General features: G+C 37.5%; 1 protein-coding gene across 3 annotated transcripts in view; it reads right to left on the bottom strand.

The window, feature by feature from the left end:
• ZFYVE9 (zinc finger FYVE-type containing 9) overlaps nt 1–14060 on the bottom strand; it is a 60442-nt gene that overhangs the window by 29342 nt on the left and 17040 nt on the right. For 2 of the 3 annotated variants that reach the window (XM_075424487.1, XM_075424486.1), the window contains 3 exons: nt 8235–8339; nt 5364–7441; nt 197–296 (listed from right to left, as the gene is read on the bottom strand). In XM_075424487.1, coding sequence (XP_075280602.1) covers nt 197–296; nt 5364–7441; nt 8235–8304 — 2248 coding nt within the window. In that variant the 5' untranslated portion in view covers nt 8305–8339. The remainder of the gene's footprint in view (nt 1–196; nt 297–5363; nt 7442–8234; nt 8340–14060) is intronic. The other variant, XM_075424488.1, reaches the window with a different exon arrangement.

Here is a 14060-nt window from a genome sequence, read left to right on the forward strand (position 1 = left end):
CCTTTTGTTAATCTTATTTAGTTTAGGAATACCCATGCTCCACAGGGATTCCACACTGATCTCTCCAGGGCCTTTGCTGGTTTAGCACACTTACCCATGCAAATAAAGTATTCTGATGGGTTTTTTTCTTAAACGTCATCACTGCAGCTCAACACAAAGCCAGTGAAGCGCTGCATCTCAGACTCTTTCCACTTACCATTCATTAGTACTGAATGGCAGATCACACACACTCTAGCTTCTTTTCGATCCATGTACAGCAACTTGCACTTCAGGCTACAGCATGCCGCACAAAAAACCTGGAACCAAAGCGGAAACAACTCAGGTGTTGTTAAAAAATATGTGACAAACTGATTAATTCAGACAAGAGAATATCTGTAAAGCTCTAGACATGCAAAATAAGGAGGTAAATTATCAGTATGTTCCCATTAAACCCACAGTGACTAATACCTGTCCAGGGTGCCTTTCCTACTATTCCTGATGAAGCAGTGTTTCATGGAATACATAAATGGATGTTCCCCTGATACTGCACAGTGGTGTTTTTAAAAAATGCTTGGCATAAATGACAATGGGTTAATAAATTCCTATCACTTTACAATGCCTCACAGAATTAACAACTTGGAATTAACTTCAGTCTTAGAAAAAAGCATGAGTACTTTCTAGAATCAACTACATTTACATGCACAAGAGATTGCTGTGGCACAGATTAATTCTAACAACTCGTTTTTACTTGCAGCAGGGCAATTCATCTGTATTAGCAAGTCTAGCTATTTAACCTCTGCATATGTTACAAGCTATTCTTCAGTTGAGACTTATGGGAACAGTGATGGATCAAAATATTTTAAGTGTTCAATGTATAAAACAAGACATTTTAAAATAAGCTGAATGACATTGGCGCTGCAAGAAAATCTTGCTCCATTTACATATATTTAGAAAAGCACTCATATTTACACGATGACAAACACTATAGCATCACAACACTAGAGAGAAATCAGGAACTGCATTTTACGCACACTGGCTGCTAAGTGGGGACCCAGTACAAAATTCCCAAGGGGACAACCTGCTGCGGAGATGCAGTTGCATTGCTAGTGCTTCTCACCTGAACCAGCTCTAACAATTCCCCAGTCCTGGGCACGAAACAGTGTTGAAGCTTCCTCTGGACAAGCAAAACTATAAAACATGAGCACGGCTTGTGCACCAAAACAAACACTTCTATGCAGATACAATCCTACAACAGCAATTGCAATCACAAAATCTTGTGGAACAGACAAATCAGAATACCCTAATGATTTCTTATTTGTTTTAAATAATAATAATTTATTTTAAAAAACCACAGTATTTCCTCAGAGTTATTATTCAAGCGACATGTGAAGATACTGATGAATACCCACTTCATGCAGAAAGATAGTATCACACTCAGGAAAGCTAGAAACAGCAGCAGCTACCTAACAAGTGGGTTCAGATATCAAAAGAGAATTTCAAATTTTAATTATAGGTGGATATTATATATACAATTCACTACAAATTGTTATGATCTGGAATGCTTTCTTAATCCAAAAAATGATTCCATCATCACTTACTTCAACAGCAGTACTTCTGTAATATAGACAAGAAACTACATAGGATTTTCATATAAAAATACATGTAAGCCTCACTAAATTGCAACAATGTTAAAAATCACACCAAATTACAACCACTTTGTAGCCTATTACCTTTGCAGTCTGTTAGTGGCAAGTGTTTAAAATAAGCACATATAAAATAAACTCTGAGTTCACTGTGCGAGCTGAAAAAAAAATGTGAAGAAAGAAAAGCTCACCCTGTCTCATTTCAACTAATCTTAATGCTTCCTGATTATGTCAACTTAAATATTTTAGGAACAAAACAGAAGTGTGTATACACTGGCATTCTCATACAAAAATAAAAACAACAAAAAAAAGCAAATGTACTTTAAAAATCTGATTTCTGCATTTACACTTTAACCCAATTTACAAGCATTCTAGGGAATATTAATAACAACATCACAGCATAATTTAGAGACATCTGACATCATTTCAGTTCTGTGGGAGAAACTTCCAGTCAAAAGTTCTGTATTGAACACGGAAAAATCAATGTCTTCAACCATAAATGAAGGACCAACATAAATTAATATCTAATTTAGGACCCTTTACCAAACAATACATTGTGAGTTCAGCAAAGCTTCCAAATGCAATGATCTAAATACTAAAATAGAAAACAGAAGCAATGACAGAACACCTACACCTCCTCTCTTAGGCTCCATCAGCCTTTTAACAGTAATAACACAGAGGAAGAACACAATCCAGCACAACCAACAATTCAGTCTTGTTATTAACAATCACCAAGTCATTATCTCAGTATATCATGCTATAAAAAAATAACATCGCAGTGTCAAAGCAAGTTTTTATGTTACCAGGGTTTTCAGAGTAGGAGTTGTTAAAGCGTTAGTTACTAGGGGGTTTGGTGATTTTTTTATCTTTCAGTGGAAAAATGTATTTTGGTTGTCAGTAAAAAGTTGACATACAAATTTTCTGGTTTTCCTATCAAGGATGACTCTTTCATCTGACAACAGAAATTGCATAAATACACAAGGTAAAATTTATGAATGTGTTCACACACATTCTTCAGGTTCTTAATTTCAATTCAAAATTCACTGTTAAGTATATTACTTTCTACCACTCCCTTGAGGTTCATATCTTCCATTAATTTCACAATCATTGTCCTGAAACTAAAGATAATAAATAAATAAAATAGAGACAGGCTTCCCAGGTGTCACTCAACTATCTTTAAATACAATTTTCATTCCCAAATGAAACAGATACATCCACCCCTACTACAATGATTTCTCATGGTGCTAATCAAGGTTCAAACGAAACTCTTGTGCTAAAGCTTGTGTTCAAAAATATTTAGTCCCATGACTTCCCCTAGAAACAATTACTTGCAAGAAGTGAAGACACTATCTCCGCGACTCTTTAAGATTCATATATTTCATAGGAACAGTGGAAGCATCACCGTGATTCAGTAGTTACCTACACCACAGGCACATGGTCAACATGGTTTGCTTTGGGAATGGTTATCTTAACCAGAAAGCAAGAGCAGACAGCTGAGAATAGCTATGTCTCAAGCCACTACAGCTGGATTCATCAGAGCTTGCCTGTCAAAGCCTTTGGTCTCTCTCCTCCAGGAATCATTACAGGAATTCAGTGTCATAAAGCGATTTGCAGTAAGTGCTAAGTATTATTTGACCTATACAGATTCTTAGCATTTATTAATGACTGATTTTTTTTAGAGAAAATAACATACGGAAACACCACAAATTTCTGCTACATCATTTGACTGCACGTGTGCAAATTTGGCTCAGACAGCATTTGCTAACAAAAGCTTCTACCAACAAGCCATTCTGAGGATTATTCTAAGGCTCTGAGACTACTAAATACTAGTATGTGATGTATTTTTCACATCTGAGGAAAAAAATTGCCTACAGAGCATAGGGACCTTTTACTTTATCCATTCCCCACATATCATCCAAAACAATGGTGGTTGTTCTTCTCAAGGTTTGTCTTCAATAGTTAAAAAAAAAAAAAAAGAAGAAAAAAACACACTACATTTTTTGACCTTGCTCTATCTGTGCATGTTTTATGCATTTTGTTTACAGCTATCTCCTTTTTCTGCTTCTCATTTGTGCAATTCAGGACTTCAGTCATTTCAGGGAAGTAATTAAAGCCAAGCAATGAAGTTGTTTAAAACACAAAAATAAGTAGAAAACATTACCATAAATAGAAATTGCAGTCAGACTTGTTAAACTCATAAAAAAACAAAAGAATGACCTAAATAATTGACAGTATAAGTTAGTATATCAAAGCCCAAATCACAGACATTAACTTACATGCCTTATAGATTCTCCTTATCTGCAATGAGAAAAAGATTGAGCCCTTTGATACTAACCAAAAGGTACACACAGGTAGGCATGTACCTCCTGTGATGCTTACTGATCGCCTGTGGTCACTAGCTCCTTGTCAGGACTTCCACTGCAAGCAGCCTGCAAGAGGATGGGCAGAAGCAAGCAGCTGGAAGTCCTGGACCAGTGCACAATGAATGTCTGATTAGCTTTTAAAAGTGTTCTGGGAAAGATTCTTCAGCATGTCTCAAAATCAAATTTGAATAAAATCTGCTTATCTGGTGTTGCAGCGAAGAGACTGAGTGCTATACCTTTTGGTTACTAAAGGGACAAACGGGACACATGCATAGTCTGCTACAGAGGAGCAAGCCTGGGTTTTCTGCTAGGCTGCTTCCAGAAACAGGTGGCATAAGGACTTGAGTTTTCCAGATACATTTGCTTCTTTTAGGTCCTTTGTCCAGGTCATTCTGCTTCCCTGCACTCTTCTGGTAGCAAAAGATACCGCCCATAGCAGTCAGGAGGTCTTTCAAATAACTTCAGAAACCTTTGGATAGGGCCTAAATGAACCAAAGTTACTTTTACTGTAGTTTCTAGTGGGGTTTAGTATTTCTTTTCATCTTAAAATTATTCATGAATATCTACTTGACAAGAGTATTAGTTTACCACTTTTGAATTATCATATTTTTTCCTAAGTTCCTACTTCCCCCGTGCCACCAACTTGTATTTCAAAATACTTAACCAGCTAATCATTTACCATAAACTCGCCACATACGAATTTGTGTTGACCTAGATGGCACACATATAAAACTTCAAAAGAAGTCAATAATAAAATATTTCTTATACAACACAAAATGATACAGAAATTATGTTTCCGTTTCTTCATCACAAAATTTCTCACCATGTGTACATACATCAGGTTGCAGATAATTTACTGTATTTTTTCCAGGAGCAAATGTATGTTCTCTAAAATAACGTATGCAGTATGAGAAAAGTTGCTAAAGAACACTTTAAAGAACAGAGTTGATCAGCCATCTACACCAGCAGGAATGCCAGCAATTCAACAGCACACTTCCAATTCACATCAATACGTTTCAGTATCTTTACTGAGATTATTGATGCAGTAATTTCTGCGAACTAGTTTCCTGCACTTAGCCAGTTTACAGAAGTTTGACACGAATCCAATGATGTTGACTGTTGCAATCAACAAATACACTGTTCATACATGCTAATAATTCTTTCAGTTATAAATAACAATTAGTTATTCTCTATTAGAACCTTAAATAGATTAGAGTTTAGGAACTTGGTTTTTTTGCCTCACAAATCAAATACGCCTTTTGAGGAAGAGATGTCACAGGTAAGTATAGCCAGTGGCTTAGGAAGTCCTCCAATTTGATTTTGTGCAGTATCACAGAAAAGAGGGTGCTTTGAGCTTACCCACAAAACACGAACTTACCTTCCCACAAGCTCTGCAATGATGCCTTCTTTTGGTGAATGTAAATCTGGCCTCGCATTTCATACAGTTTGGTGCTTGAGAATCTGGAACCCAAACTGGAGCCACCTCACCCAAAGTCGTAAAAGGCTTTCTGGCTGGAGCTCCAAACTGACCAGCTCTGAGATCATTATCTGGACTATCGGGGGCTACCGCAAGGCACGGACTACTAGAGACTCCAGATTCATACTCTTCCAAATGTTCCCCATTAGTATCAGTAACAGGGGCATTTGAAGATGTTTCACCAGCAAACGCGTCTGCTGTATCCCCTAACTGTGTCTTACCAAAGGCATTTTTGTTTTTGCTATTACCTCCACAATTTGGGGGAACAAGATCATTTTGTAAGTGGTCCGATAATGGCTTCGGAATCTGCAGTTTAAGATTTGTAGGTTGTTTAGGTCTTGCACCACCAAAAGGAACACTGATAGATGGCAGATTAGTCACTGGTTTTGGTGAAGATTGCCCTTGCATGGATGAAACCTGACTACAAAGATTATGTAAATAATTTTTCTTTAGGTGGTCACCAGTGCTGTTTAAAATAAGACCGCTCCCATCTGTGGTCTCATTTCCTCTCTGTTCATAAACATTAGTGTAACATTCTGACTTGCTCTCCTCTATCTCCTTTTCCTCTGTTACCGAGTCTTCCTTGGAGGGTAAAGTCTTTGGAACATGAGCAACAATTGGGTTCTGCATTCCATAGGAATCACAACCATTAGACAGAGAGCTTGCTGCTGATGTAGCCATCACATCAGAGAGACTGGACCCTTCAAGCTCATCTGTACCAGTCCCTTTTAAGTCTATGCCTGCCTCCATGATCCTATCTCCACCTTCTTTACTATTACTACATGCCTCATCAGGCTGTTTCGTCTGCAGAAGTCTTTCATTCTCTCCCAGAGTTTGCTTATTATTCATCTCATTCAACTTTGGCAGTTCCCAATTAGTCATCTCCTGAGATTCAGGGTAACACTCTGCCATGCTGAGCAATTCCGTTTTGCCAAAATTCTTATCACATTCAATGACTTCGCTTTCAGTGGCACTAACATCCTCAGCGGCAAAATGTTCTGCAGCATGTTCCTTGCAATTGCCACTTCCAGCCACGCTAGGCTGACAAGTTTCAGTGAGCCCAGATAGCCCAGTCTGTAACTGTTGGGTTGTTTCCTCTTCTACGATTACGCTTCCATTACTTGAACCAGAAGAGTTTTTAGCTTCTAGATCCGTTCTCTGAGGAATGGCTTTACTAGTAAAATTTTCAGCTGATACACAATTTCCTTGCATTTTAACAGTACCATCAACTGGTCTCTGTAAGAGAGTCACTGCATTAATCCCTGCAGTTGTAGCTTCCAAAAACAGTGAATCTTTACTCATATTAAAATCATCCTTTAATCGAGAGGAGGGGCATGCGATGGTCAGGCTTTCTGATGAAGCATTAATCAAATGACTTATAGAGTCATCTTCAGCGCACAGCCTATTTACTTGCTTTTCTGTATCTATGTCTTTTTCCATGGATCCATTTACAGTAACACTAAACTGATCATTCTGTCGGTTTTCATTATCCAGTGTAAAGCTAATAGTGTCCATTAGGGACTGACTGTTGTAATTTTTACAGTCCACCAAATCGCCACTTTGTAGTGTTCTTCTGTCACAGTTATGCATGACTGCCACCACTAGTACATTTTTCTCCTCTGGCAAGCAAGCTGTATTTCCACATTTCTTTTCTCCTGTTTCCACAGCGTTACACTGATCATCCCGATTACTATTTTTTTTAATCAATTGATCGTCTGCTGCTGCCTGATCATCAATCCACATGACGGGGGTCTCTGGGCTTATGCTGAAATCCTTTCCATTAGCACAGTGATCCCCTCCTCCTGTTGGTGTAGTCACTGAATGAGACAAGGAGAAAGACTTTAATCTCTGTTGACATTCATTAGGAGTTTTAGCTTCATCCACATTGGCCACGGTCGGGTTAAATGACAGCCGACGAGAAGGCGGATCTAGAATCTGATTCCACTTTGCACCCAATAATGTAGGTGAAACAGCGGCATCTGAAAAAGTGTTTAAATAAGAGAACTTACTGCCCTATTAAAGCTACAGGTTCTGTTAGCTCTGTTTCATTAGAATGTCCCAAATATAAATGCACAGATGTTCAAATACGGGAACAACAGTAAAACACATCTGCCATAACTAACATCCTTGATCACCCATTAGTAGCGTAATTGCATCATGTTTCTGGAACTCTGGAACTGTGGAACTGTTTAAAGCTACATCAATTAGTATCAGGTTGAATTTGCACAAGCAACTATTAACATACTTCAGACAGCTAGAAATGCCTAGAAAGATGCCCACTCCCATAAAATGTTCAACTTCCTTGACAGTACAGAAATAGCAATTAGACTAAGCAAAAAATTTAATACTTGAAATATGGTAACTTTCATTATATGATTTATGCGACCTAATAAAACATTTGCATGCTTGAGTCTCCCAAAACTGCAAAAGACGTTTAAAATAAGTTTTGCCTGATTTGTTTAAAATAAATGATTAAAATACTGCCACTGAGATTAAGCTTCACAAAACCTTTCTTTAAAAAGCATACAGAAGATTTTCTATTAAAAGAGTGAGGAAGTTTTAAAAAGTAAACAAGGTGAATAGACACAGAAGAGAATACTACTAACAAATACTGAAGACACACCATGCAAAATTAACAGATGTTTTTTGCAAGTTCTGAGATTAATTTGCAACTCAAAACCAAAAAGGCTATCACAGATCTCTCCCTCTTCAATGGTGTTCTCTGTAGAATACATCTTGGATGCATCTATGATCTTGTTCAAAATGACTCACCTTCGTTTTGCTCAAATTCATCTAAAACCTTATCGAGGTTATATGCCTCTGCTTGGAAATAGTTCTCCATTTGTCAGGGAAAGACCACCAGATTCTTGTCCGAACCTGCCAGAGAACAAATAACAATCAGATATCTAACCTTCAGTCAGCACTGTTCCATTACATATTGCCCTGATTTAAGTGGAAGTCCTTTGTAAATCAAATTTTACATACATTACATGCATAAATCAAAAGTATTCTCCAGCAATAAAAATTATTTGTGTGCTTAAACTTGCTTAACTCAGATTAACAACCTCCCCAAACTCGCGTTGGATTTTATTACCTCCAGTCTCCCACATTAATGTGTCTAACCATCAGGATCACCATAACGGGAAAAGCAAAACTGCTCCAACACCAGTCAGAAAATAACAGTCTAGAGAACCACAAGGCCAGCTAACAATCTGAAGAGCTGCCTTTCAATTCTGTGCTACCACCGATTAGCTCACGTGGCTTTGAACAAGTAGTTTCAACTCTCCATGCTTCTGATTTTTTAATGTATACTCCTCATTTCCCGGAGATGCTTCAGAAAGTCATACTTGTTAAAGGACTTAATGGGTGTTACTTGAATTGTACTAGCTTTAAAAACGCCTGCTCTAATAATCCTTATTTCCCTGAAAGGCAAGCACTGGAAATCTAGCAAAATGCACAGAAGTAAATAGACCCATCAAAAGATAACACTCTCAGGGTAGAAAGGAAGATGACAATGGAGAAATTAAAACAAACAAACAAATCCACAGAACTCTAAGTCATTAAATAGCTTTCTACAACTTCACATAATAAATAACATTTTCACCCTAACAGTAGGAATATGGTCTTGCTACCAAAGGCTTGTAGTAACCAGACACCCCTATTCATTGTTTAAAAACATTCACCACCAGCGAAGACATTTTCACTGAGAAATGTGTGTCATTACCTATATACCATAAGGAGAGACCTTGATTTCATCTGTCCTCTGAACATCATCCAAAACAGTCTTATTCTCTTCAGAGCTGGCTTTCAATGTTATGAATTAAGAAAATTGAGGAGAAGAGGGCAAGAACCTTGTTTTGCAGTAAGAAACAGTGTTAGACCTGACAGCAAGACTCCAGCTCAATTGAAAACCGGCTCTTTTCCACTAGAGATACAACAGACACAAGAAACATGGCAGAAGTTTCCAGTTTAAAACTATACTTTAACATACCCCCACAGTATCTGGATTTGAGGAAAACATTAACCAATTTTATTTCAGTTACTACAACTTTAAATACAGCTTTGTGTTTACTGTGGGCAAGAGGTACAATTAGGTTATTGGTACAAAAATATAATGCATTAAAATATCACAAAATACAAAGTTCAAGTTTTTAAGGTTGACCTCAAATTTGACACATGGTGTTTTTAAAAGATTACCATGTTACAACATAAATACATTGCTACTTCATATAATCAGATTAAATTGTGTTTTAAAGACATATACACAAAAAAAAATTCTAAAGAAAATAAGTGTAACAGCAGCTTAGAAACTGCAATAAGCACCACTCAAAAAAAGACCATTTTGCAAAGAAATTCAGAAGTAAACTAGACTTACTACCTTACAAACTCCCAGATTTTGGATTTTAGATTAACTCCTTCTGCAAGGAAAATAGATGATCGGCCATATCATTTACTGTACACAGATGTACAGATTATAACAAAAGCAATGGAGAAGCTGGCCACCTTGATTAAAGATTACATTTCAGAAGTATAAAAAACCTCAACATTTTACACTCTACCAAAAGCCAGGTTCTGCCCTCTAACTGTGACAGGGTACACTCTTAGATCCCTTCGATACCTACCGTAAGGTCTTCCTGAGCTATCCAACCTGCCCATCAAGTCATTGTATTAAAAATTTTTCATACCATTTTAACTGAAACAATTACCTTTACTACACACATTTCAATTAAATCAAAATAAATTTTTAACAGTAGATGCTTCTCCTTAGACATACAAATACTAAATTAATTCAAACTACATCCAAACCACCAGAGTTTGGAGGTTCACTTACACATTTCCCTCCACCTCATTTCAACTCCTTAACAGGAAGCATCTTCACCAGCTCAGTAAATATCAAGTATTGAAAAGTTAATTAGAATCTGTCCCAGTGAATATTTTGCTTGAATTTTTTTTTTCCAGGGTTCTAAACATCAAACAAAATTAACTCACTATAGTGAAATTGTTTTGTACAAAACACCAAGCAATTCCACATCCACTTATGGTGTACTTAAATTACATTACAACATTCCAGTCTAGCAAACAACTGATGAAGATGTGAATAATTATTCCTTGGCAAAGTCCTACTACTAAGGTCAATGATGAAAAGGGTATTTGTCAGTGAAGCACCATGAGACTGAAAAGTGTCATACAAAATTTCTGTGTTCAGGAGTTAAACTGTGACTCCGACTGAAGCCACCACACTCAGATTTCACAGAATCAGAATCACAGAATGGTAGGGGTTGGAAGGGACCTCTGTGGGTCATCTAGTCCAACCCTCCTGCCGAAGCAGGGTCACCTACAGCAAGCTGCACAGGACCGCGTCCAGGCAGGTCTTGAATATCTCCAGAGAAGGAGACTCCACAACCTCCCTGGGCAGCCTATGCCAGGGCTCCGTCACCCTCAGAGGGAAGCAGTTCTTCCTCATGTTCAGGTGGAACTTCCTATGCTTCAGTTTGTGCCCATTGCCCCTTGTCCTGTCGCTGGGCACCACTGAAAAGAGTCTGGCCCCATCCTCCTGACACCCATCCTTCAGATATTTATAAGCATTTATTAGGTCCCCTCGCAGCCTTCTCTTCTTCAGGCTGAACAAGCCCAGCTCCCTCAGCCTTTCCTCGTAGGAGAGATGCTCCAGTCCCCTCATCATCCTCGTAGGCCTCTGCTGGACTCTCTCCAGTAGCTCCTCATCTTTCTTGAAGTGGGGAGCCCACAACTGGACACAGTGCTCCAGATGGGGCCTCACTAGGGCAGAGTAGAGGGGGAGAATTTCCATGCACTTTCCTAGTGAAAAAGGGCATCCAGTCCAGGCATTCGCTAGGACATAAACACAAACTCTGCCATACGGGTGGCCGCAAAGCAACAGGCTACAAGCATTGATTTTTTTTGTTTGTTTTGCTTATTTTAGAGAAGATAATGATTACTGACAAGCAAGTTGATGGGGAAGCAATGCCATGCTGATTATATAGTTGCTGAAAACATGTTTTTAAGTAACTCTTATGACTTAAAAGACTGCATTTTGATTGTGTAACTTTCAAAAGTTTAGCAAAATTCAGACCTGTCTTTTCATACAACCTCAAAACCCAACTGAAAGCCTGACTGAATTACTTCAGCTCTAGCTCAAATTTATGCACATTGGAGTAAGTAGAATATAAGCCACATTTGTCCCTAACATTTCCTAAATTTAGTCCTATATTAGCTGTTCTTTCATTGTCATACAAATCAGAAACAAGATATGCCTAACCAAAGAAAGCCCTTTTAGAATTTCATAATAAATATAATATTATTTACTTTAGTCAGGGTTTTGCTTTTAAAATTAAGTGTGATTTTATAACATTAGAAGAATACAAATATTCAGACTTTGGAGACTGCATGTTTACCAATAACAAAAGCATATAAAGCAGACTTAGAATTTTGTTCCCACTCCCTTACAATCCCAGTGCAGTTAATATTTCATAGCACCTCTGCAAAATTATTATTTTATTAACATATGTATTACCTAATATGAAATATCTAATATTTGTGAGTTTAAACATGGTCCAATATGACAGGGGGATTTTTTCTTTATTTTTAAAAATTCTAAGTGCAGACAACTATGCGTAGACAAATATAAGTAACCATACAAATTCTGAAGCTCAAATACTGGTGCACAAACATGCAATAAGCCAAAACCCCGACTGATGGATGCTCACAGTAAAAACTGAAGAGAGAAAAGACCTTTTATATCATTGTTATTTTACTTACTGATGTACCAGGATATATGGAAAATCTTTTCTTTTTAAACACCCAATCACTAAGCTGACAGCCACCCTAAATGAGAGATCTTACTGTCTATGCAAGTAGGAGTTTCTCAGAAAAGGTCAGCTGCAAATTTTCAGGTCTAACATCTAAAATTATTGTTACTATTGTATAAAAGAACACAACAACCGCCCAAGCTTTTCTGGAAGTTTCTTTCCAAGGGCAAAACACACTGCGAAACCCACAAAAGTCCTTACTGCCCTCTTCCTGACAGAAACAAGAGGATGAGTACTCATGTTCCTAACAGATACCTACAGCATTTTTTGTCTGATACATTGTCAGCAACTTGTATTTTTGCCAGTTTAAGATCTAATACCTCAAATCTGCATAGCCAGCAACTCAAGACCAAAACAGAAAACATAAAATGCTCTAACACAGCATGCTATAATAATCAGGTAGCTGTTTTCCCTTTGGTTTAGAACTCAATTTTATTTTTAATATTTTAATGAAATATCCAACATAAATAAAACCAAACGTATTCCTTTTACAGGTCATTGGAAACTCTGACTGTAAGTCACAGGTACCACTATAGAAGTTTGGAACAGTTTTAGAATTATTCTAGTTCCAAACTTCCTCCTAGTATAAAGGTTGAAATTACATTTTTAAAGGATCCTCGATACTTGTGAAACTCCTTAGTAGACTATTCCAAGCCATGGCATGGAGAGAAGCTGATGAGCAAACATACAACTCAAACTCTGGAAAAGTGACAATAAAAACATGAACAAATCAGCACGAAATTTCAGTGGCAATTTTAGCTGTATGCTGTCAAAAAAGAGACACTTCCTGATTAGTATATATTAGAATGAACAACATGAAGAAGAGGATATTGTGCCAGTGCAAGGAAAAGGAGACATAAATCACCAATCCAGTGAAAAGCATAAGACGGTTTTTCAAAAATACAGTCCTCCATCCAAAGATTTGACAGAAAAGACTAATTACAGACAAAAAACCCCACAATTAAACAGCATTTTTTAAAATACTGTATCCAAAAAAAGAACACAATGGCTACCATCCACTGGTACAGTAAGTCCAGAACCTAAGATCACTTGTTACCCACTGCAGAGTCATCTCCCGTCTCTCATGGCAAAAAGCTCATGAAAACGTGCACCCTGTCAATCAGATTACTTTCAAGCTCCTGTTGGATCACAGCTCATGTATAATTCAGAAACTCTGTGTTTTACTTATCAATTTCTTCATACAACAGCATGGGCTTATCACCATCTTCATCTCTACAACTTACGAACTAACATTTTGTCAAGCTTACATGCTCTACTCTCCCCTAATGTCTAAATATAAAGCCGCATGTACCAGAATGTCTGTGACATACATATCTAGAATTACTATCCCAGTCATCATAGTATTTAGACATAAGACAAACTTTAATCGATTAGTGGGGAGGGAAGGAGACAGAAGTAAAGGACAGAAAAACTTTCCTTAAAATTAGGTGATATTCTGAATAGGCTTAACCTTGGAGACTGCCTCTCAAGACAGCTCAGATATCCCACGTGCCAGATTCTTCCTGGGAAATGAACTGCACAAAAAATTAGGCCTTGTGTTATACCTGCAAAGCGGCAAGACTCGTATTTGTTTTATTCTCTACGATAAGGAATTATGTAACCCATGATCTTCTGCACTGCACATCCTAAATCACCCTTCAGATTTCTTCACGACTGGAACTTAAGCCTTAAGACTTTCAAATTTCAAACAGTGGATGACCAGCACACAAATCACATTAAAATGCTGTAATAAGAAATGCACCAAAAGGAA

The sequence above is a fragment of the Opisthocomus hoazin genome, chromosome 6 (genome assembly GCF_030867145.1).
Source record: "Opisthocomus hoazin isolate bOpiHoa1 chromosome 6, bOpiHoa1.hap1, whole genome shotgun sequence".
NCBI classification, from domain to species: domain Eukaryota; kingdom Metazoa; phylum Chordata; class Aves; order Opisthocomiformes; family Opisthocomidae; genus Opisthocomus; species Opisthocomus hoazin.